This window comes from Bemisia tabaci, chromosome 10, assembly GCF_918797505.1.
Source record: "Bemisia tabaci chromosome 10, PGI_BMITA_v3".
Taxonomy (NCBI): Eukaryota; Metazoa; Arthropoda; class Insecta; order Hemiptera; family Aleyrodidae; genus Bemisia; species Bemisia tabaci.
In genome coordinates, this window is record NC_092802.1 from 6,356,817 (window position 1) to 6,382,063 (window position 25,247).

Sequence of the window (25,247 nt, forward strand, 5' to 3'; positions counted from 1 at the left end):
CCATCATGTGATGACCAACGACAAACCGTGCATGTAAATTTTGCAACCCCCCAAATTTGAAGATTTCAAATCTGTTTCAAATTTAAATTTCTCCACAAATTACTGTGCTTTCACTTTGCTTTAATACAATGCTCGACTTATTCTGAAAGTGCTGGAAAGATAAATTGCAATAGTTGTGCATTTTACTCTCAAAATTAGGACATCCTCCGGAGCGTAAGTTAGTGTGTAACTTTTCGTCTTGTTTCAAGCGCTCTGGAGAAAACGCTTGAATCGTTCAACACACCGTTGTTTTCAGCTATTTTTACTCATTTTAAGCTTTAGTTGTTGCTTATTTTTTGGACAATCATATGGATTCTAAAAGGTCAATCCTTTTTCTTTTCCATCTCTAAATTTTTGAGAGATTTATTTTAACGATCACCTAATCCTAAGCTTCGATTTTTCTCCCACTCTTCCTATCATGTATTCAGAAAAGAAAAATAATGTACTCCACCAAACTACAGAGAAGAAGACAACATGCGCTCTGCCATCCTAACTTAGTGGAAACCTATCTGAAGATTCGATTTCAGTGATGCCTGAACTGTCATCCACCTTCGCTTCTAAATTAACACCATTGTATGATTCTGCATGCTTTCACAATCTGTGGGCTAATAATTGTTGAAATGCTGTTTTGAAATTCTGAGTGATCTAATTTTTTCATTCTTTCACCAGGCATTGAACTTGTCGGAGGAAAAATCTGGACTTGGAGTGTGACTCTCGATTGACGTTTTTGAAGTTTTAACGCGTTAACATGGCTGTAAGTAATTAATTTTCATCCTTTTTTATCTTGAGTTTACTTTCAAGGACAGAATGCAACTTATACTGAACAACATAATATCAGTTGGTTTTGGTGCGTTCACGATAGACAACAGGCCTTAACGGAAATTACCCGGGTCAGGGCGTTGCGAGTTTGATGATCATTCTTGAACCTCCAATGTACAACGCTTTTTACCCGGTGAAGTGTCATGGCAGTTCAGTGTTCACCACAACAGCTCAGCACTTTTTATGATCGATGAATGGAGCCAAGGCGGATAAAGAATGGTGGTTGCATTTCGATTTTGGCTGCCATTTTGAAGCGTTGTGACGTCAGGAGGGTACGGGTTTTGCCATCCAATTCGAGGTTGAGCTGGCTCCCCCGGCCTCGGCCGGCCCATGTACCCGATACCATGTGACGTCCAGAGGGTACAAAATGCGACCACCATTCCTTATCTGCCTTGGAATGGAGCATTGAGCGTTGAAGGAGGTAAACAATGTCATGTTACAGTAGTAAGGCCTCAGTCGGACAACAGGTAACTCCGCGGGTAATTCACCGAAATAATCTCTGTTGTCTATCATGAACTCATCTTAAATGTTGTATCTGTGGATGCTCAGAGCCTAGTGTGCTCTGTGTGGCGCTGAGGCAAGCACTGAAATGGTAGCCAGTAACCGATTACACTGCTATTTATTTCCCAAATGCTGGATACTTATGGGCGAGCAATCCAGTCGTCTCTTATTGGGCATTTCTGAATTTCGTGGATGGCCTCTGAAAGATCAAAACATCAAGCAAATCAGCGGGACGATTAATGAAATGACATTATTACCAATTGCCAATGGTTATTACCAGTTTAATTGTGATTATTTTTGTAATACTAAATAAATAAATAAAACATCTACTCTATGTTGCCGCTTGAGAAAGCGGCAACATAGAGTCGGTATCATTTCAATAATCGCCTCGTAGTACTTTTACAAAGGGCAGCAGTCCAATTTTCAATCTTGTTTTTTTGCATTTTTGACCCTCTTGACAAGTGAAATTTGCACATCAGTTTGCATCATGCAGTTATTGCGTTTCTAGAAGCCAATTACCACTGTGGTGCTGCTTTTAAGGACAAGCGGAGAGTTCAAAATCGCCCTAAAAAATGATTTTGCTAAATGAACTTCTGCCCTTTTTAAAAATACTGATTCAAGTGCCAGGGTGACTAGCGACCTGGAAAATCGAGGAATCTGGGAAAAGTCAGGGAATGCATCTCGACTGAGAAAAATTAGGGAATTTTCTGTAGGGTCGGGTCTCACAAAAAAATTGGATCCACGACAAGTCAGCTATTTGCATTGTTGTGCCAACGTTTTAACCATATTAATTAACTGCACTTATGTACGTAAAAAAGTCAGGGAATTCATTCGAAAAGTCAGGAATGATAAAATAAAATTTTGCTTGCCACCCTGAAGTGTTCCATCAATGAAATTAGATTTTAAGATCTACAGATTTTTCTCTTCTTTTCTGAAAAAAGGAAAAACAGTTTTTTGAAAGAGGATTATTTCTCCAACCAGTCCGGAAGCACTTTGTCTATTATTTCCTCCATTTCTCACAGTTTTCCTGTTCGATTTGACTTATGAATTTTCTTCTATCATTGCTTACACATTCTATCCATATCACGCATTAGAATGAAAAATATTTACAGAATACTTTAATAAATCTTCAAATATTTATCTTAGTTGTCACATATGTCTCTTGAGAAACTTTTTCATAGTTTAACTTTTTTCTTTCCCTTAGAACGCGCTAAATTCATCTGGGCGAGGTAAAACAACATGTTTTACGTGTGACACGGAAATACTAGGAGTTAAAATCAGTCTTTCCAACAGTGTTACAACACACTCTAATACATCCATCCCAGTCAAAATCAGCGAATTAATGGGAGAAGATTTCCTTGTTATCTTGACGGGTGAAGACTATATTTGCAAGCGATGTAATGTTCTTTTCAACCTGATGGATCGACTTCAAAGTGAACTGAGCATTGTTCAAAATGCACTTCTGGGTCACATCAGTAGCAAGTACAATCTACCTGGAATGTCAAACCCAAGTACTATGGGAGAGGTAACTCCACTTCTAGTAGTTATTCATACTTAAATTTAAAGATCTCTCATTTTCTGAACATTTTCTAACTGTTAAAACCCACAAACAGACACAGTTAGGGTCAGTCCATTGTAACGGGCCGGACAACCGCACGCCTTTGAGTAATAAAGAAATGAATTTAAAATCACATAAATTTAAAATAAATTGTACCAGTAGATAGAGCTCAGTGTGTTATTTCCAAAAGTGTACGAACTTACTTTTTTGTTTTAATTTTTAAGGGAGTTATACCAAAAATAGAGCCGTAACGGGACGGACAGTTTTTGGAAGTGAGTTTTGACTCCCTTGAGAAAATTGAATAACTCAGCGAATTTTACCATGTAAAAAATCCACAAAAAATGTATATAGTCCTCAAGGGTTCAAGGTACTATGCTATTTAAACTAATTTTCATAAGTATTGAATTAAGCATAAAAAAAATTGAAAAATCTGCGTAACGGGACGGACAGCATTTGTAACGGGCCGGACAGAGTACGACTGACACATGGTTTTACGGCTGAAAGTCATCTGTATATGATCATACATTGGTCCAATTTTTTCTATGCATTAATTTAAGGTTCTGACTGATTAATTTAGATAGATAAAATGCAATTTTTTGTTGATTTTTATTTTTTGCAGCTTGTAGAAGTAGTAGCAAATTCTACATACCTATTGATTTTTTACTCTTTTCCCGAAATTTCAATTATTTTGATTAATTTTCAACCCACAACACTCAATCCTTTAGTTATTAATACGATTTTGTTAACTTGGAAACAAAATTATGAGCATAATAGTCAAAATAACACTCGTAACGGGTCGGACACTTTTCTCTTAAATCAATAACTTGAACTGTTACTCGCTTAAGAGCGACAGTTCATTAATGCAGTTACTTAAATTTTGAACGCTATCATTATAGGAGTCAGAACCTACTTTTTTCCTTTACTTAGTAGTTATTCTTTTTTTGTTTTTAAATATATAAAGCAAAATAAAATGAACTCTTTATCCCCTGGAAGCCGAACGCTTTCTTTTCTCCGAGTTTCTTTGATAACAGTTCCAGCTCCCCATCCACCTGCACATAAATTTTATTACTTATTAGGATATGAAAATGATTTTAAAACAGTTAAGATTTCTTTTAAATCAAAATTTGAACTTTATTAATGTTTTACTGGCAGAAACATCAAAGAAAATAATAATAAAGAAACAAAAGCTCGAGGAAAAATAAATAGTAACTAGTACCAAAAATAATAATAATAATAGTAATACTTCAATGGCACGGTGTGAGTATCAAATAAATGAGAAGTTATACTATGTCTAAACAAATATAGGAATAAATGGAGTGGGCGGAACAGAAAAACTTGAGTGTTTTTAAATTTTGTTTCGAAACGTAAACGGTGGATTCAAAAGTTTTAAAACTTTTTAGTGGTTGTCGCTTGAATAAAATTGTCAATATAAATAGTGAAAATTGTGAACAGAGGTTGAAATTTTATCTTAAACGTAGTAGACAAATAACTAAAAAAAAGAATTGCATTTAAGGCAATAAAAAACAAAAAAAAAATGAAAAAAAAATTTCTGTTCTGCTCTTTTGCGGCGCTTCCGTTCTGCATCTTTCTTCTTAACAGCCTCCGCATCTGATGGATGATTTTTTAAATATTCTCTTCTTCGCTGTTTCCTAATCTTGTCTCTCAGCCTTTCTTTAGCCAGGTGGGCTTTATAGGCAGCTGGGTCCTCTTTCAATTTTCTGCGGTGCTTCTGCATCCGGTTTGCAAAAATGTCCATTTTTTAAAACCTGAAACAACAAAATTGCTTTAAAATCCAAGAAAGTGAACATTTTGAGGTTTTTAAGTACCTCCTAGGTCTAATAAGGTTCTTCTGATGTTTCTAATACAGCCCTTTCACAATCCTGAAAATTAGAACCCACTGTGCCCATAAATAGCGAAGTTCAATACTTGTCCGGCCCGTTACGTAACGGGACGGACACATTTTAAGTATGTTGTTTTCAACATCTCACAAGGTATAAAAATTGAAAAAAAAATTGAGGAGAACCTGAGTTATCAGAACAAAGTGAATCCAAAAATTCGCATTTAAATATGCAAAAATAAGCAAACAAATAAAAGAAAACCATCTTTTTGCGTAACGGGCCGGACATTTGATGAACCCAACTTCAAAGTAGTAAAACTCGTAAGTACTTACTTTTAGAAATCCAACTTTTGCGAGCACGTATTTGTTGTCATGTTTTTTGTGAGATCAAAACATAACTTCAAATAGTTGTGAGCCAGGAACAGTAAAAAAGTGCTGCCAACTTACACCTTTTCCAGACCTAAAATACACTGTACAGCACCAAGTCATAAAACAAACAAAAACACACAAAATAAACAAGAAAAATCGCGAAACCCGTATATTTTCGGAAACTAGAAGTTATTTGCCGTTCAAAAATGTATTCAAAAAGAAGTTTCACTGTATTTCAATTTTAGACCCTCAGGTTGACCTTACCATGGACCGACCCGTTACAGATCTCCTGTAGCTTAGGTAATTTTTTTTTTTTTTTTTTTTTTTTTTTTTTATTAGTGACCTTTTAACATAGAAATATACACTTTGTTTCTAAACTAAATAAAGAGAATGTACAAGCAACAGAGAAACTTGTAACTTATTTACATGTATCAAAATTGAGAAACAGTATTAATGGTTCAGATCGAGGGGCTGGCCAGTTTTACAGCTTGACCTTTTTGAGGCGTCTGTATTCGCTCGAGTTGTCTAATAATTTAATAGCCTCAATACTCGAGCTTTTTGAGGAAGAAAGATGTTATAATGTGCTTTAACTTCTAACTTGTGGAGCAGCCCATTTTTGTGGATTTTATGAAGTAAGCAAACTTTTTCATTGGTCGCCTCTCTTAGTTCTTATGAAAGTTCTCATGATCAGGCAGAGCAAAATACCTCAACATAATTAATTTTTTTCATTTATTTTTCAGATCCAGTTCAGTGTGAATGGCGTCCCGTATAATGAATTTGCCAAGCTGAATAACATAGAAAGTTCACAACTAAAGCTTCAAGTGAATCCACCTTTGACTACCAAGTTGCAGTCGCCTCCTAAACCCAAACCCAAACCGAATAATAGTGCAAGTAATACAACTAGTAAAACAACAAAAATGTACAAGTGTGGTTTCTGTGACTTCCAATCCAAAGAACTAATGACAGTCAAAGAGCATATGAGAGGACACATGAACATTGACCAGAAAAAGGCTGAAAAGCGCCTTGGATCCCCAATACCGCCACGACCAATTAAGCGAAAACTCTTTAGATGTCAGGTTTGTATCTTCTAATTCACACTCTCCCTGTTTTCGTTTTTGACCCTCTGCTAGGGCTTTTCTATCGGTTGTCGGTAAGCTACGGAAACAGTTCTGTTAAGAAAAAGTTACGATAAGAGCACTCTTGCCGATAGCGATCAGAGTTTTCGAAGCTGACGAAAATAAGCTGTTGCCATTTGTACATCTATTTTACGCGCCGCCGCGCTAGGCAATCGGATAAACCGACACACGGGGCTACAATGCATTGAATGCGAGCTCTCAAAAATCCGATAAGGCCGGCTGTTAACGATATCATCGCCACTGTCGGTACTGCCGCCAGTTTCGGTAAGAGACGATATCGATAGTGTTCCGGCAATAATTCGTTTGAACACCCCTACCCTCTGCATGTGAAGAGATTTTAGTTTACATGGGCAGACGGTCCAGTATAACACCGCTTGTCTTAAAAGTTAAAAAAATATGGCTTTAGAACTCTCTAAGGTATCCGAGGGAGTAAGTTGCCAGTGGTTAAGTTCATGGTTATGCCAATAGAGAGTGCAAAACTGAATTAATTTGGTCGATTTTGAGATCTATCCATTGCAGATCAATACCTGAATCAGGTTTTTTCTAGAAAAGAAAGACGAAAGAAAAAGTTTTATGAACTTTAAACAGTCTCAGCTCAAGTTCGGGCTTTCTTTTGTGCCAAAATTCTTCCTGAACATACCACTAAGCAGTGGTACCAATATCTCGATTTTGTATTTTTCAGCACATAAGTTCCTAGATGGTCACTTTCACATTTTATTATTTAATATTGGCTAAAGTTGAAAAATGTGAATCTCGGTTGCAGTGTTTAAAAATCTCCGATAATGTTTTATTTATTGTTTTGAAAAAAGAAACCAACCGAAGTATTTCCTTCAAATTATTTGTGAATTTTGTAGAAAAACTTAGTGAAGGAAATCTGTTGATCAATACTTATTTAAATGAGTAGGTACAGCATGAGCAATCAAGCGCAGTTTTGCAATCAGTAATGCGCATTTACAAATAGCAAAATAGTAAACGATATTATTAAATTAGAATTAAGGAACCACTAAGGAGATATTCAACAGCCTCTTTCAATGACCTCCTCCAACAGTCATGAAATTTTTAAAGAAAGAATCCGTCAGTGAACAGAATCTATTTTGATGCGTGGACTCAAACTTCATACTACTCAAATTTTTATCAGCATCGTAGATTTTATCCATTTTTATTCCTTTCAAACATCCCTCACACAATAATAGATGAACAAACAAGGTTGCATCCTAATCAATGGAAGAAAAAGAAGAAGGACTTATGCCTAGGTCTGGAAAAAATGAATGGAAGAATTAATAAATAAGTAAAAAACAGGACGATTAAATCGCATTTTGCTTGAGATTCAAACATAAAAGAATAAGGCAAATTGACACACCGTATCATAGTATTGTTTGGAATGCATAATTCTAATTTGTAGTCATTGGATGAATTTCAGACTCGATCCACTCATCTTCAGCAAACGAAGTAAAGTTGCAAAGTTTTTAACATAATGGAATCGAAATTTTTAGGAAATACCACCATGCATAGTTAGAAGATTTCAAAAGACAAAAAACAGGAAACAAAAAACCAAAAATCATGTTACATAATAAACAGCCAGTAACTGACAAATAGTAAAATTTGTATTAAAGTCATAACAACATTCCTGCGAAGTGCCTCAGTGAAGTAGAAAAAAGTGTTAGTTTTGCTTTTCTGGAATAGCACCTCAACAAATGCTCTCTATTTTTCGATTGTTTATTGATTTCTATCGTCCTTCTTTTTCATAGGTCTGCTCTGAATCCTACTTCGATCGAAAGTCTTGCCTCTCTCACATAAAAGCAACTCACACAGGAGAAAACAGTCTAGCACAGAAGACATCTGTCTCCCTCAACAATTCCAGTAACAACCGAGTGCCTGGTAGCTTCAGCGCAGTAGCAGTGAATGGAAACCGAGTCACTACGGAGAAAACAAGCGATCTGAGTCAAGACACACAAGTAACCCAAGAGGCCATACCCACCGCAGAAATAGAATCGCAGAACACCTCACAAGGAACCCAAGAGGCCATACCCACCGCAGAAACAGAGTCGCAGAACACCTCGCAAGAAACCCAAGAGGCTACATCTACTACGGAAGTAGCGTCACAGGACACTTCACCCGAAGTAGAAAATCCTATCCCTGAATTATCCTCGCAGAGCACAGCAGAACAAGAGGCAGTTGTAAATAGCAATGATATCCAGGAAAATGGTACTAGTTTAGAGGGTGTGTTGAGGTTGGAAGAAACAGGGGAGAAACATACTGCTAAAATAGTTGTTGATGGAGAGAGTGGGCTTGATATTGATGCAATGTTAGCAGCCTTGCATTCGGATGGTAACAATACTGATGCAGTGCCAGTCAAAATAGAGCCCGAGTCTTAGATAATGGCCGTTGCCTGCCAATTTCTCTCTGGTTGCCATCTACGAGATGGTGTTGGAAAGTAGATACCTTTAAAAATCCGTTCTCTCTTTTTCTCTCGATCAGTGTGATGTCAAGAGTTAAGTCTTTTTACAATGATCCAAGGTACACTCTACTACAGGTATGGACAAATGGAATTTTAGAAAGTCGTCAAAACAAGTGAAGTTGACAGCGAACAATGGTGCGACTGAGACGCCATATTGAAAACTCATTTACTTTCTGTTCTGAGAGTGAGTCTCGTAGATTTTGTGTTATTTTTTCGTGTTCCTAGTTAAGTTTTTCGTCATTTTGAGTTATATCAATTTTTTAAATTCATCTGATAGCTTATTGAAGCTACCAGATCTGTCAGAACCTCATTTCGAACTGCGCGGCAAAGACGGTACGACTTGCGACGTCACTTGATGGCCTACATTCTCAGCGCTGCCACTTCGGCATCCCGTTTGTCCATACCTGAAGTAGAGTGTACCTAGACAATGATCATCATATAAGTCTAATCCAGCCCTTTTTGGCTATGCCTTGAATAATACATCAATGGTGAATGAAACTTTCAAACCTTGTATCTTGGTTTGTGATGTTGCAGACTTCTTGCCATGCTTCATCTTTAAATGGAGAAGTACTCAACGTCATTTCTTGAAAATTTCCATGATTTTTCCTCTCTGTGCAAAGCAAATTGTGAGAAAAACTCCAAGGAATGATGTTGATTAGTTCTCCTCTGAAAAAATGGAACAGGAGGGGAGATTTTTAAACACGGCAAACGAGACCTGTGAATTGGAGGTTTTATCATTGGTATTTAGGAGTGTGAAGCATTACATGGGCACTGTAGTTATATGCACTAGAGTCAAGGAAAAGGGGACTCTGGGTAAAGGCATTATGCTTGACCTGACCATAATCCTCCCACCATAGAAACTGGCGCGGCACAGTGGCTGTATAGATCACTTAAAAAATAAAGAATGTCTCCAAATTTTAGAGTTCTCTAACGGTTCTCTCCTGCTAAGGATGCAAACTCAATCTCTATATTAGATAGTGAAGAATGGAATTGGTCAAATTCAACACTTCTCCTTTAAGTTTGCTTTTAATAGACTGCATCACATTTCGAACAATGTTTCTCAAAAAGAGACCAGCAGCCTGATTGTTGAAATTTTGTATTTGTCGGGTAGACATAGATGATACAGGTTAAGAGGCGGAACATGATTGATCGGCTATGTCTTATCGCTGATTTATCGTGCCTTTGTCAGTTGGAATGGACGACATACTGTCGAAAACTTAAGAGATGCCGTTAGCTTGCAGTGAGTTGCACCTGCCATAGGCACGACAAAGCAGCGATAACACATAGCCGACCAATCACGCTCCGCCTTTTAACCTATGTCATCTACGTCTATCCGACAAACACAAAATTTCAACAATCAGGCTGCAGGTAACATCCACTCTGCTGTGCCAAGGAAGAACGCCGTATGAGCCTTCCCTTCAATAGAAACCTAATTTACTAGGAAAATTGTGAATATTTTTCCTCAATTTTTTTGGACAATTTTGTTCGCAATTTTATCTAAAACGTCAGAAAATTTCAAGGAAAAATACGCATAATTATCTTCAAAAATACATGTTTTATCCGGGGCAATTTGGCAACTTGCGATTGTTCATACGGCGTTTTTCCTAGGCACGGCAGCACTGAACTGTTGCCAAATTTCATTTGACAGTTTTTGTCTCGACTGAGGAACAGTAGTACCAATTTTCTCGGAGGTTTCAGGAAATTTACTTTATTCCCTAGGGGAAAGTCCCTGAAACTTTCAAACAGATCGGTGCAACTGTCCTATAGTGAGAGAGGACATTTTTCTATGAAATTTAGCAACAATTGATGTCTCTTTGTTTCCTTTGGGGAAACAGCCACATCATCTCTACCCACCAAATTCAAATAGCCCTTAGTTCAGTATTTGATTTATCAAGACGTAGCCAAAATGTAGCTCCGATGCTAGCTTAGTCCTTCAAATCCTTCAAAGAAACGTTAGTAGATTTCCTCTGTTACCATTTGAGGACGGATGATGTTTTTTGATAACTTTTTTTTCACTATTTCTCTGTTTAAATTAACGCATATCCTAGGCAAATACCCAATTTATAATGCTTTGCAGCATTATAGCATGAAACATACGCAACAAAATGGACACGTGATAGTATATAAGTAGTTCTCTTTCCACTTTCTCTTCTTTGTTGGTAACTGATCACACTCCTGAAGTGCAATCTCACTGTCCTAGTATGATTGAAAATCTACGATGATTGACATTTTTAAAGTTGTGGCATTTTTTAGTGTCTGTATGATTTAATACAATAAGTTTTCTCAGTAATGAATGATTTGAAATTTTTTTCATTTTGCCTCTCTTTAGCTGTAATTGGTAGGGACCACAGAGGAAAAACTGAAGGTGGTGAGAGGTATGATTTTGGTGACCATCTCCATGACGCACACTGGAACGAGTCATCGGGAGAAATGGGACAAAATCTTGAAACTTTGGAAGCTTATATTTTCGAAAATATTGAACAAAAAAGTTCAAGAATGGTTCTGATGGGTTTTTTGTGAAATTTCCTTTCAGTAACACTCCTTGAAATTGTATTTGTGACTATGTAAACATCAAAATTTGAAATTTTAGCCAACAAATTCATGTCCGACCTCTTCTATTTGTTCGATCCACTGTGTGACACGGAAATAAACGATCAGTAGGTGGTATTATTGCTGAATCTCAGATATCAATTTATTTTGTCGGACAACATTGTGAGGGGCGATATAAGGAGTTTGAGCTACTTTGATTTTATCTAATGTGATACACTGCAGCTGTGTCAGATCTTAGACAAGTGAAGTACCTATCACTTGGTAGATATTTGGTTCTTTTGGAGAAAATAGCAGAAATGTGAAATCTTGTGTGTATCTTATCTTCTTTGATAAGTGAGGAAGGAAGATTTCTCCTTGATAAACAAGCTGATGTTGCGAGATCTCTCTTAGAAAGAGCTGAAAGCCACCTTCCAGAACTGCTTTTCGCGAAATCAGCCAAGTGAATGTTCTATTTGTAAACTTTAATACACCTAGGAGATTGTGAAGGATATCTGTTGTATCCAAGAACAACCCAATTACGCCCAGGCAAAATATCTTGGTGTTATGAATGTAGTCCTCTCTGTGCAAAAACCCAAGGAAGTTAGGAGATTTGCGAGTCCACAAAGCGAGTTTTGGTTCAATAAAAATGTCAAAACAGCCACCACCTATTCATATCTTTGGTCGCGAACACTCACACTAAACCAAGCCAATTTTATCAGCGCTCCTATTTATGCTGGTTTGAAAGCTGGCTACTAGTTCCTGCACTCAAATCATTTTAACTGGAGTGTGGATTTTGGTGTTAGTTAAGTTACAGGATAGTTGTACGAGAAATTTTGCTCCACTTTATATTTTAAGGTTTTTCTGTGTTTCATTCACTTTCTTTCTTATTCGAAGAGGAAATCTCAAATAATGAAAAATATTATTTTCTGATGAACATATCCACCACTTTCACAAATGAGAAAAAAGAGGTAAATTTTACTATCTGGGCCTAATTTCATTTATTGTTATTTTTTATGTGATCATGACCATGACCATCGCCGACGGTGAAACCATCCATCATTATCACACCTTACTTATTAATTTGTGAAATACAAATATTGTAGAGTCAATTCTGTAAATTTGATACGTACAATGTGTAAAATAAAGCGGTGAATTCATCTAAAATATACAAATTATTTTCTCGCTTTCTCCTACGGCGCCCGAGTGAAAATCTTTCGAATGAGCTGTTGTACTGTAGACAAAGTCAATAAGTTCAAAAAAATTAAGGGTACTATACAGTCCCTTTTTTGCATTAACTAAACAAAAATTAGATAATGTATTGAACCCCACTGAAATTGAACTCTTCAATTCCAAAATCTATTCTCTTATCGATTACCAAAGAGTGAAACCGCGTATCTTCCTTGGTGATGTTGTAGATTTCCTGTCTTACTTGATTTTTCCTTTGGAAAACCAGTCAATGTTATTTCTTGAAAACTTCTTGGTAGTTTCTCTTTGAGAAAATGAAATAAGAGCAGTAATTTTGAAACATTGCAAGGGATATGCATAATTTTGCACTTCGGCCATCGACATGCTGATTCAGAAATGGATAATACAGGAGAAGGAAATGGAAAATGTAAAGATCAAAAATACGGGTAGATAAAAAACGAGAGATGATATAATTATACACTGAGAATTCTTCCACCATCCTTCACAAAACTGATAACAATATTATCCAACAACAGAGTAGTAATAAATTAAAAGCCTAAGGATAAAGATCAACTTAAAGATAAGTTCTAAGATACAGATGAGAAATTTTACCCTGGAATATGAATGTACATACAATAAGTATCAATCCTTGACGTAAATCACAGATTACCAAGAATTGGTTTTATTTTTCTTTACTGTTTTCCTGCCGATCAGCGACGGATAGAAGACAAGAGCAAAAAGCTGCAGAGGGCAGGTTTTACCAAGTTGTAACACCACCTAGACTAGCTTACACTCACTGATCATCAGGTATTAGGAATATATTCAATTCTTTAATTTTTATTACAATGATTTTCAAACATAATACTAAAGAATATGAAAAAAAATATATATGCTTTTTTGGGATATTCCCTATCAGAGTGTTCTTGCATGCCAACAGTGGAACTGCAAAAACATGTAACTCGGTTCAAGACACTGCAAGTTGCCTGTCATAATTGGTTTTTTAAATTTTTCCATTTTTTTTTTGGAAAAATATTCAACGTTATTCCTTAAGAACTTCTCCTGATTTTTGTTCTCTGTGTGAAGTATATTCTGAGAAAGTTTTAGGCAATATCGCTGGTTTGTTGTCCTCTGGTAAAATACATTGGGAGCGGAGATTTTGAAATATCGAAATCGAGATACATGTTTCTGCAGTTCCACCATCGATGCGTCGTTACATGCAAGAAATCCCACAAAAAAGCGGAAAAATGTGATGGTTTTGAACTATGTATTCTTACAGAAGATTTCTAGCGCTACCTCTTGATTGTTCCCATGAATCATAATTTACAATTAATTCCATGGTAGACTCGTAGAAAAAGTTCTTACCATTTGCTAGATTTTGCTAGACTTAACCTGCAGCAGAAAAGAGTGATCCCGCGATTATTATATATTTATAAGCCTGGTTCTGACGACTGATTTATGTGGATATGATAGAGACAACATAGGAAACTAAAATTTTGCAGGAAACATTATACAACTTTGGATGGGATGAGTCATGGAATTAATTGGAAAAAATAAGTTCACCATAATTGAAAAATCATTTGGCCACATATTACAATTAACCACGATTTTGCCATGGAGCCAAAGTCTCCCATTCTCGTCACCATTGTTTGCGACTGATGCAGTGGCTATTTTCACCATGTTCTCAACTTTATTTCCTTTCCAAATTTCTTTCCACATAATCCCTGAAGTTCAACAGTCTTTGCTCTGTTCCATGTCATATAACTTCTTATTTGACAATTTCTGATCTCTCTGAAAAAGGAACAAATTCGTAGTTTTCAAAACTATGAAAGCCTTTCTCATGGGTCAATTTTACTGAAGAAGGAATATATCCTTAATTTTCGAAACGGTGAAAGACTTTCATACAGAAAAAAGCGAAATGACTTTAGCTGCTGATAGAGACACTTACTCACTTGGCAAGGGTGCAGCAAGACTATAAAAGGTTTTCAGTGACCCGTGAAACCGGGCACATTGGGGATTTTTGTGCGGGAGCTTTTTGGCTCAACAAGTCAGTGTATTAAAAAATCGTGTTAGATGAATGTTTCCTTCAAAACTCAACAGAAAAGCAGAGAAATTCAGGAAATTTGAACAATTTCTGAGATTACAGGGTTGCCACAGAATGTAGAACATAAAATTCCCTGATTTCCCAGACACATTTGAATAAAATTCCCCAACATTTGAAGAAATGCCGTATGGCCAAAAGTACATAATTTAAAATAGTTTTCAGGCAAAATTTGTAGTTCTAAAGGTCAAATCCATTATAGGGGGCTAATAAAGGTAAATTAGCAGTTTTTCCCAGACTTTTCAAAATTCCTTGGGTTTCCCCAGTATTCTCTGACTGTGGCAACCCTGCGGACAATTGAGGATGTGCCAGATGCTTAAAAAGACATGATTTGAAAAAGTTGTCGGGCAAAAGTTGTTGTTTGAAACGTAAAACCCATTTTAGAGGGGAAATTGAGGTTACTTGACAAATTTTCCTTAACATTTTCGTCATTTTCCCTGACATTTCCAAGCTTTCCCTGAGTGTGGTAACCCTGGAGGTAAATATTTTGTTTTACAGACAATGAAAAGCAGATAAAGTTAAAGGAGAAAAGTTAGGGAATTGGAATTTAGAAAATATGAGTGGCTACTCTGGAATGTTTTGGGAGTTTTCGACTGAAAACATAATACAAATATAATTATATTGCTGCAAAGACAACGAAATTAACAGCAAAAAACGAAGATTAAGTAAATGATAAAAGTTAGGACATATAAATAAGCATTAAGTACTGGTAAAATTTTGCAAATTTAAAATTGAGGTCAGAAACAAGTAGAGAAAAAAAGCTCGGAGGTTCGTTCCCTGATTCGATATGAGACAGAATTTGAAGTATCTACTGTTCTAAGTTTGTTGTTTCAAATTTTTTACATTGCTGAGACTTGGACCAGCTATACAAAGGATAAATACTTTGGGAAGGACCAGAAATCAAACCTGCAGATCAAAACCTCAAAATTAAAAAAAAAAACCTGCCAAAATTGGATTCCTGGAGAGGCAAAATATGTTAAAACAGCATTCAACGATTGAATAGAATTACAGGCCTGTCATCACCTAAAATCTCAAAATTTAAAGGAATTTTCACTCCTGCCTTTGCACTGAGTATTCCAGCCAAGTGTTGGTGACTAAACAGTTAGAAAAAATACACTAAGTGTGGGAAAAAATTAGTAAGGAGTAGTTTCGATTTCGACTAGTCGTAAATTTTCCCCTGTTAAAGTTTCAAAGCCCAGTTTCTTTTCAGTAACAGAATATTCGTTGAATTTTGTCCTTAAAATTGACTCTTGAAGAGGAATAATTGAAATCTCTTTCTCTAGATTCAGACTAGATACGACTTAGTGCAATTCTGTCGACTCTAGTCAATTTGAATATACATACAACCGAGAGATATTTAGCTTTTAATATAGGATGAAGCTAGCTGAAATGGCAATATGTAATTCGTAAAAAAAAAAATTCATTGAAATCAATAGAGAAGTTACTGAAAATTCAATGAATTTATCATCCGACTCATTAAAGTGGGCACATTAAAAATAAATAAAGATACAAAAATCAAAAATGGAATGTAGGAACACACTTAGAAGTGATGTTAAGCAACATAAATTTTAAGATTTCATTGAGAATAAATTTAGATGCATTAAACATTTAGTCTTGTTGAAATAAATTTATAGAGGTTGCATTTACAATTTCAACCGCCTTCTGATTGTATGGCATGACACACACACTGAATATCAAAACTTTCTCCATGCACAATCATTTCTCATTTTCAAGTTCTTTGATGTAGACTTAGTTTTCATCACACAGACATCCATGTTCTCATGTCTGGAGTCGATGCATGATTAGGAAGCCATCTAAAAATTTAATCATACTCAAAAAAAGGGGGAGGAGTTGGGGCAGACTTCCGTCAAACCTGCCATGGGTGCGTGACAGAAGGAAAGACGCATACTATCGCTTGTAGTATTTTTTCTGCTTTCATCACCTGTATTTTTTATTTTTCATAACTTTGAACTGAATATCTAAATAGGCATTTATTTTTAAAAAATGACTAATATTTTTTCCCCAACCTTCTTTTTCACCAATTAAATATCAAAACGTAACCTAACTGCAAGGCATGTTAGAATGAGTAATCTCCTTTCTTAGGTGAATTTATATTGACATGGGTCCCTCAAAGACTTAAAAACAAGAAACGAATGAACTTCATTTAGACTCTTTAAACAATGTAAACATTGCAACTCCAGAGGTCATTTTTGACTTCACACTTCAACAATAAAATTCCACGACTGCCGAGAAGACAACGTTCATCACAAAATACAGAAATCTAGTTAATAAATATCACAAAAATTGGAAACGCAACTGAAGAGAATTATAAAGAAGGACCCATTTCACCGAGGTCTGTGTGCTTCTCGTCGAAAAACAGAAACTGACACAGAGAAGTGTAAAATACAGCCCAATATTCAAGAAATTCGAAGGTACACATTAAAATCTAGTTGAGGTACCAGGAAAAAGGCACCAAGCAATGCCTGCTTTTAAGCTTATTGTCGCAGCGTAGTTCCTTCAAAGGGATAGTTCAGCCATGTAAAAACTCAATCTAATTATAAATATTATACAACAAAAAGTGGGAGGATATTTTCCCAATGGATTTAAAATTTCAGAAATTGTCTTACAATTTTCCTACCAAGATAGTGACCGCTTCAATATAAATTAAGCAATAAAATTTTACATCGAGAGAATAAAAAAGTATGCTGAAGACCTAAGCACTTATTAAAAGATTAAATTGAGGGTTCGTTGTTAAATAGCAAAGACAAAAAATAATGACGAGATGTGCTCCAAAAAAATTTCAATCTGAACTAACTTTTGTGCATGCCTGCACAAAGCTTGATAAACCCATCCCTCACACCTTGTCAACGATTCGACATGTATTGATACTCCCCAGAGAGGAACTTTAAGTTAGGCTGCTTGTTACTAAAATTAAAAAGTAAGCGAAATTGGAATGTAGTAAAAATTATACAAAGTGCATTAAGTATTTACAATTTGCGATTAACATTAATTGCAATAGGTTATAAGTCTTTCGAACGCCGAGAAAACCGAAACTTCTCAAACTAAGATCCAAAAAAGGCTCCCTCCTGACTCCTATCAGCTGCAGCAATATCACAAAATTTACCACAATGAAATTGAGATCAAAATAATCACGAGAAGAGAGGGCGAAATATTAGTTTAATCACACAAATAGGAGGTGCAGCTGATTTTCGATTCATTGTTCGAAATCTCGGTTTGTTTTCCTCAACGAAGTGAAAAAAGAACAAGTTAAAATTAAAAATATAAAAAGTATCACAAAATAAAACTGGGAGGTGGTCTGAGTTACAGTCGCTATTGTACTTAGCAAAAACAAAAATCGGGTCCACTGTTTATCATTCCTAATTGATACGTTTCTGACTACAACATTAGGACCACTTATTAATCAAATTATTTCTTGGTTTAAAAATTTTGCTTCTTGCAATTCATGGAAAGATGAAGCAACCTAATGTCATCATAATAGTGTAGCGATGCCAACAGATTTAACATGATGATAGAGTGCTTTCTAAGTCAGCCTTTCCAAATCAAATCAGCTTTGGACAGGGATTCTGTAAGTTTCCCATAATGTAAGAGTCATGTTACGCTGATAAATTTGTTAAAAACTGAAAAAACTTTTGGCTTCTCAGTTCATAAAACTTGGATGCCTCTTTAACACAGTATTACCCATTGCAGAGTTTGGAGCTTCTTTTTTCTCTTTAGCAAATGATGAGATTTAGGTTTAGGAAGCTTCAAATTTTTCCTGGTTCGTTAAAAGCAGTAACAAAGAAGAGGCAACGCAAAAATTATTTCACCTTTATATTGCTTTTTACAGACCAGTTGCCAGAAAATCAAGTCCATAATGTAAACGTGCTTAATTTAAAGGATGCAAAATTGGTTTTGAAGTAAAATCTCAGTGAATTGTTGGAATGCTGCATGATGCTATCATTTGTTGTATGTTCAAGTAACTTATATTTTCAAGCTGTCACCGCAATTTATTCAAGAAAGTGGTGTAAACTTTTCGGCATTAACAATTCGGAAAAATCAAAATTCACTTTTGCAACCTGATTCATCTAACGGTAGAAAGGAAAGCTTCATTTTCATATTTTTTTAGCTCACCGCATTAAGGACGCCTTAGAGAAAAAGTACTGAGTTAACACCAGAAATTGATAAACAGAAAATCTAGATACACACCAGGTGGTTTTCAGTACTCAAAACGATTCTAATCACAATGAAATAACTCTCTGGAAACTAAGCGAGATGCGTTTCCTGAATTAATTGTTCCAGAGTAATCCAAAAAGAAGGAGAAATAATGAGCCGGCCTCTTATACTTTTATCGCACTTATTTTGTTGCCAATTCGTTTCCAAATTTTTGAGACCTGATGCATAGTTCAAGAATAAAATCTGTTGGCAATCTGCTACTAGAAACAAAATAAAATCGCTATCCTCGTAGAATATATCCCTTAACAACTAAGTTACTAAATAGGTGTCTAAAAGTTTAAAATATAAAATTATGTTTAAAAACCTGGGGTACCTGAGTGGTGACGCTCCTGGTATTTTGTACAGGTATCATGGTCAAACAAAGGGTACATTCCTGATACCAGAGGTCTAGAGGGCAAGGCAAAGAGAGAGCAAAAGCTCTCTAGCAAGTGCTTGTGCTCAAGACATAGAGGAGTAAAGTTACTTTGAAAAGAGAATAACTGCTGTAGAGACAGCTTTCGGCCGAACAAAACTTGATCACATAGATACAACTCTATCGATAAAAAAATGTGAACAACTTCAAAAGTTGGCAATTTCCAGCACCTGTAGATTCCCTGGTTGAACAGAATTTCATGTTGGGCCAACTAAATCTCCTTCGGATCCATTAAATAATGAAAGGAGATTCACTGATGATTCAACTGAAGGTGCTGCGTATTCAAGCACATCCATATTTTAAGTATCCTTGATTAAAAGTACTTAGACAGTCCGGGGATAGCTAAACGCGCATAACATTTCGCGACAGAATAGCAAATTAAACCTTAATTCTGAGTATGAGAGACTAATAAATGGTGATGATTAATAAAATCTTTTCAACAGTGGTTACATTCATTGAGTTTAAAGGCGGTACAGAGGGTTGAAATTTGTTCTCAAAAGCTGAGTATCACTTTAAAATGTGTATGTTTACGGTAAAAGGATCCCAACTACAGGTGAGATAAATTGAAAAGAGGGGGAAAAATAACTTGAATTCGCACAGCCTTAGAGCAACCTTTTGGACACTAAGAGAGGCCAGAAATTAAATTTTAATTCAATAAAAATTAACTAATAAATTTTTTTCAGCTACACAGCAGTATGTACTTCACAACGTTTTTCTCTTTGTTTATATTACTAATGAAGCCTACAAACGTAAGTGTAATCGTTTTTAGTTTGAGATCTCGCATGTTTCAAGGAATACGATGTTTTCTAACTTCTTTGCAAGGCTAAAATGTGTTGCTAATGCTTAACAGTTCTGAACAATTTAGAAAATCAGCTAGTTATACTGATTTTTATTTTCCATTTTTATTTTTTTTATTTTTTTTTTTTAAATCAATTACTATTAAGTAGTGAGGCTGAAACATTTTGAAATATTTTAATTTTACCTTATGGACAAGAAAAAGTCTTAGTGTCACAAAAGTTAAAGAGATAATGGTAATCAGTCAGTGATTTGCGATGAAAAATCAATCTGAAACCGAAATCACTGACATTTCTGAGGTATACCTAGACTACAATTAGGTATGTTGCAAATGGTTAAGCGATGATGCGATTTCAAACGCATCTGTGCTCTAATGAAAAGAACACAAAGGAACCACATAAATACACCAACAGATAATTGTAAAAAGGGAAAATTTTCACAAAATAAAATCGTTGTAGAGAAGCTTCTTCTTGCAAGGAGCTCTGTCAGATTCTGAAGGAGGAAAGACCGGTCTGGAAAAACTGAAAAAGAGGGGAAAAAATATTAAATATTTCTATTCTTCTGCACTAAATCTAGTTATCTACATAATTTTTCATTCAATCTAACCATTTAATTTGAGAAAATATAGAAAATGGGAATAGGTGCACAATTCCACAATGATTAGCCAAGTAAGAGGTGCAAATTTCCACAACCAGATGACCGATTTGATCGCCATCGTTCATAATAAAAAAGTAAAGACCGCCAAAAAAGGGATATTTGAAATAAAAAGAAACCTTTAAAGGGGGATAAATCGGTAGGCAGCGCTACTTTTTGTGACTGAAACTGTTAAATGAGTTATTCGTTCAGCAAACTGCAAATTGCATTTCTTTTGGCAAAGGAAACTGTAATTAGTGTTTTATGCAAAGAAAATAGTTAGGCGCCCTGTCTCATGTGGACAGCAATGTGAAGGCTGACTTAAAAACGTGAGGGGAAGGAACTATTATGTGGACAGCCTTACAATATGTCTGGGCTGCTTCAATAAATATGCAGCTAAAAAACTTTCTGCACCCCTGCATATGAATGACTTGTTGAGAATATAATGAGTAAAACTTTGGATCAGAGTAATGATAGCATTCAGTAGCAAAACAATAATTTTTCAGGGACCAAAAAGTACAAGTTAACTAGAAATAATGATTTAAAAAATTCACCACTTTTGTTATACAGGGTGTCTCACGAAAAACGAGCCACTTTGAATATCTGCCGAACGCGTCGGAATTTCGAAAAACGGTAAAAGACGTGTTCGTTTATATCGAGGGGGACACCTTTTGGCGTATTCGACATTTTCCCAAACCGCGGGAGGGGCGCGAGACGGGGGGTGCCCCACCCGTAAGTCGAACTTTTCAAATGGTACCCCTACTTTTTTATTTCAGAAATCAATTCTACGCAAAAAAACAAGCTACCCTGTCCAAACCGAATGTAAATCGGACAATTTTTCAGTGATTGAGAGAGTTTGAAACATTTTTTTCATGCTCTTTCCAAAAATTTCCCACGCCCAATGGAATTGCTGTATCAAACCAAACTCTCCGCCAAAAAAATTCTTAAACATTGCACTTTCGATAAGAAAAATCAAAAAAATCTGCTGCACCCGAAATCTGAAGCACGCGGAGCCCTTCTTTGCGACATTAAAATTCGATATACCGAACATTTCCGAGGGGCGCTCATAGGGAGGGAGTAGTAAGTTTTAGACAAGAATTATTAATCTTTTTTCTGAAGCATAAGAAACCGTGTCCATGAAGAAGCAGTTAAGTAGAAAAACAACGCACCGCGGAAAAATAGCGTCCTCAGAAGTATCAAGGTCCGGCTCAAGTCATTGACCCCCCCCCCCCCCCAAAAAAAAGCTAATCCATTTGTTTTTCTACTTAACTGCTTCTTCATGGACACGGTTTCTTATGCTTCAGAAAAAAGATTAATAATTCTTGTCTAAAACTTACTACTTCCTCCCGATGAGCGCTCCTCGGAAATGTTCGGTATTACGAATTTTAATGTCGCAAAGAAGGGCTCCGCGTGCTCTAGATTTCGGGTGCAGCAGATTTTTTTTATTTTTTTATCGAAAGTGCAATGTTTAAGAATTTTTTTGGCGGAAAGTTTGGTTTGATACAGCAATTCCATTGGGCGTGGGAAATTTTTGGAAAGAGCATGAAAAAAATGTTTCAAACTCTCTCAATCACTGAAAAATTGTCCGATTTACATTCGGTTTGGACAGGGTAGCTTGTTTTTTTGCGAAAAATTGATTTCTGACCCCTACTTTTTTATTTGAAATAAAAAAGTAGGGGTGCCATTTGAAAAGTTCGACTTACGGGTGGGGCACCCCCCGTCCCGCGCCCCTCCCGCGGTTTGGGAAAATGTCGAATACGCCAAATGGTGTCCCCCTCGATATAAACGAACACGTCTTTTACCGTTTTTCGAAATTCCGACGCGTTCGGCAGATATTCAAGGTGGCTCGTTTTTCGTGAGACACCCTGTATTTGAGAAAAAAGCAAAGTTCGTCAAATTTAGATTTTTAGTTACATTAGTAGGATTTATCTGCACAGACAGGTAATGCACGTTTTGGTTCAGAAAGAGAACTAAAAAACTTTTGACTATTTACCTGATACAAGCTTCAACATTTCTGCTCAGCAACTTCTGTCTCAAGGTCTTTCTTACGATGCTGTTTGTAGACATGGACTCGGAGACAACTCCTATTTTTCACTGTACGGAAACAGACTGGGCAACTGAAAGGTCCTCTTTCATGGTGGACATCACGTAAATGGATTCGTAAGTTGTACTTGCTTACAAACTCTCGATAGCAGATGGAGCAGTAAACAGGTGTCTGTGGAAACTTCAAACGACCTGAAAAGTTATAAATACCAGGATTAAATCTGGAGATTTTTGTTGTACATAAACCAGAGAATAAAGGGCTTTAAAAGTAAATTATAATATGTCAATGAGAGCAAAGTTTCTAAGCACTCAAAAATCTTACAACCTTGATAGGCTATTTAAAAATTACGGAACATTTCCAAAGTAAAATAGATTCATCCCTAGTTTTAAAGTTTTCATTTTTAAAAACAGAGAGGTCAAAATATTTCATTTAGCAACAGTAAAATTATTCTGATCTTGTGAGCCGACACAGGTGCTTCAGAGAATTGCCAATAGTTTTGAAATGTTTGGATTACTCGGCAAATGGTAACTAACAGAACAGAAATCTGTATAAAAGAATAAATTTTGAGAACCATAGAAATTAATTCGTAAAATAAAAATGCAAGAATTATCTAGAAAGTAAGATTCCCTATTTTGCATCTTCTGAACTGAAAAAGATGAATCAAATCGATAAAGAGACTTACCAAACATACTCTCAGTTTAGTGTCAAGTCCAAAATTTTGAAAATCTATCCTGGAATTAGCGAGAAAACTCAAATTGACTAAAACCCTTGCGTTTCCAACTCCCGTTACTTTAACAAATTGAACTAAAATTTGTCAATTTTTCCCTTGAGAGTAAAGACAGCCGAACTCAAAAAAGTTGAGTTTATTTTGATTATTTTACTCTCAGCTTTGATTTGATAGGTTGGTTCATCAGTTCCATTATCGGTCAGGGAATTATCAGTTTTCTTACGTACGTTTGCAAACATCAGTGCTAGTTTCCTCTCCATCCATCTTGAGTCAAGTATCTAATTCTGATGGACAAATTTCTCATTACATCACATTCTCATCAAATATCAAAACTTCACCAATCAATGTGTTTTCAATTGATTGTGATGCAACGACAGTAAATGATCTTGGGGAATCAGTCTCCTTGAGAATCCCAGGTTGAATTTTCAAAATCTTGTGCTTGTTTCAAAACTAAGAGTATGCCTGATGCATAACTTTTTACTGCTTTGATTTACCTACTATAGTTAGACAGATATGACAAAGGGAAAACTTATTTTTGGATCACCCTTGTAAAAGAAAATTAAAATTTAGTCATCATTCAGAATACAAGATCACCTCACCCAAAACCCTCATGCAATTTGGTTTTAAAAGAGATGAAAGTCCTTTCCGGGACGAAATTTAAAATTGTAGTAATATTGCGATCAGAATTGAAGAAAACTTACCAAAAATTATAAGCAGTGCACCTCCCGCAAAAGATTTCTCCAGAAGTTCACAGAATTAGTTGAAAGGAGCCGATCAAAAGTTTAAAGCAGAGAGAAGTCTCATTATGTAATAATGCAGACAGAGGAAAAAGAAAAGGTAGGTTATTTTTTTATTAGTTACAGGGGGATTTTTAATAGAACTGGCAAAAGGTTTCCGCGCCAAATCTGCATTATCTGCCACCAATGTCATGCGTAGAGACTCCGTTTTTGAACTTCCAACACCGTGAAACTGAAACCTTTGAGCACCTTTTTCTCAGAAGTATGTTTTCTAAATTTTTCTGTTTTCAATCATCACATATAAAAGTAGAGAGGTCTCACTTGGATGACAGAGTTTGTTTGAGCCTACATGCTATTTTCCGAAAGTCGCACAAATTGCTGAGATAATTTCTTTGTACTTTGATGTCTATATACACAAAGTTTTAGCCATAAATTTCCATAATCAGAGATCCAAAAGCAATTTCCCGATCATTGAGCCATGCAAGAAGAAAATCGCTAAATAAAAAGCTTTTAGGTACAAATGCTCTTTCACCAGAGAATCTGGGATTTATCTGATAACCATCATGAATTGTTCCTATAAGGGCTCCCACTTCAACAAATTAGACCGTCGACTTCGTTCCCCTTGAGACCTTCATAGTGTGCAGAATAGCACATTATGAGCACACACAAATATAATATGAGAATATGTTATTGTCCATGTTATTAGTGTTTCGAGAGCCCGCGTATAGCCCCAGAAGTCGTTGATCAATTTCAAAAAAAGGGCAGATACCAAACATTTTTGAGAATTCCAGTGCAAACTGCAACGAGGTGTAAGTTTTGTGTAGGACAAGTTTCAAGTTTGGGTACGTGAATCTTCTCCTGACTCTTGAATACACCGATAGCCAAATTTATAAACGGAATTGTCCAGGAGCAGAAATAGCAGAAAAAATTCTCGGTTTTCAACTCCGATTTCACCGAATTCATTGTAAATTCCCGAGAAATTTTTCATTTCTTGATACACCCAGGTGAATTCTAGATTTTTCAGGTCTTACACACCATGCATCTGACTAAGATACTCTTCTTAGTCGACTGTTTCTCTTGGAAAATTTTTGGAGGCAACATTTGAGGTGTAGGAGACCAGATCTTAGTACACACGTG

General features: G+C 36.0%; 2 protein-coding genes and 1 long non-coding RNA gene across 4 annotated transcripts in view; 1 reads left to right on the top strand and 2 right to left on the bottom strand.

The window, feature by feature from the left end:
- The first annotated feature begins 65 nt into the window (after nucleotides 1-65).
- On the top strand, nucleotides 66-11,542 carry LOC109029859 (uncharacterized). Of its 2 annotated transcripts, none has more exons than XM_019040535.2 (5): nucleotides 66-213; nucleotides 709-793; nucleotides 2,564-2,884; nucleotides 5,864-6,199; nucleotides 8,008-11,542. In XM_019040535.2, the coding sequence occupies exons 2-5, from the start codon at nucleotides 788-790 to the stop codon at nucleotides 8,632-8,634; spliced, it is 1,290 nt and encodes a 429-aa protein (XP_018896080.2). In that variant the 5' UTR covers nucleotides 66-213; nucleotides 709-787; the 3' UTR covers nucleotides 8,635-11,542. The 2 variants fall into 2 exon arrangements, with proteins under 2 accessions (XP_018896080.2, XP_072161036.1); XM_072304935.1 differs by lacking the exon at nucleotides 66-213 and adding an exon at nucleotides 240-361.
- LOC140225589 (uncharacterized) lies at nucleotides 3,948-5,857 on the bottom strand. The gene is made up of 2 exons (XR_011900622.1): nucleotides 5,088-5,857; nucleotides 3,948-4,683 (listed from the first exon to the last, which is right to left on the bottom strand). It is a non-coding gene; the product is annotated as an uncharacterized lncRNA (long non-coding RNA).
- A 1,894-nt stretch (nucleotides 11,543-13,436) lies between the features above and the next one.
- The window catches only part of LOC109029854 (uncharacterized), a 31,462-nt gene continuing 19,651 nt past the window's right edge, over nucleotides 13,437-25,247 (bottom strand). Inside the window, exons 6-7 of the mRNA XM_019040524.2 lie at nucleotides 22,596-22,837; nucleotides 13,437-20,490 (exon numbers count right to left, since the gene is read on the bottom strand). Coding sequence (XP_018896069.1) covers nucleotides 22,608-22,837 — 230 coding nt within the window. The 3' untranslated portion in view covers nucleotides 13,437-20,490; nucleotides 22,596-22,607. The remainder of the gene's footprint in view (nucleotides 20,491-22,595; nucleotides 22,838-25,247) is intronic.

What these genes read in the sequence shown, in the direction of transcription:
- LOC109029859 (XM_019040535.2), top strand. An exon ending in ACCCAAGTACTATGGGAGAG is followed by an intron (nt 2,885 to 5,863) that starts GTAACTCCACTT and finishes TTTATTTTTCAG; the next exon opens with ATCCAGTTCAGTGTGAATGG. An exon ending in GAAAACTCTTTAGATGTCAG is followed by an intron (nt 6,200 to 8,007) that starts GTTTGTATCTTC and finishes TCTTTTTCATAG; the next exon opens with GTCTGCTCTGAATCCTACTT.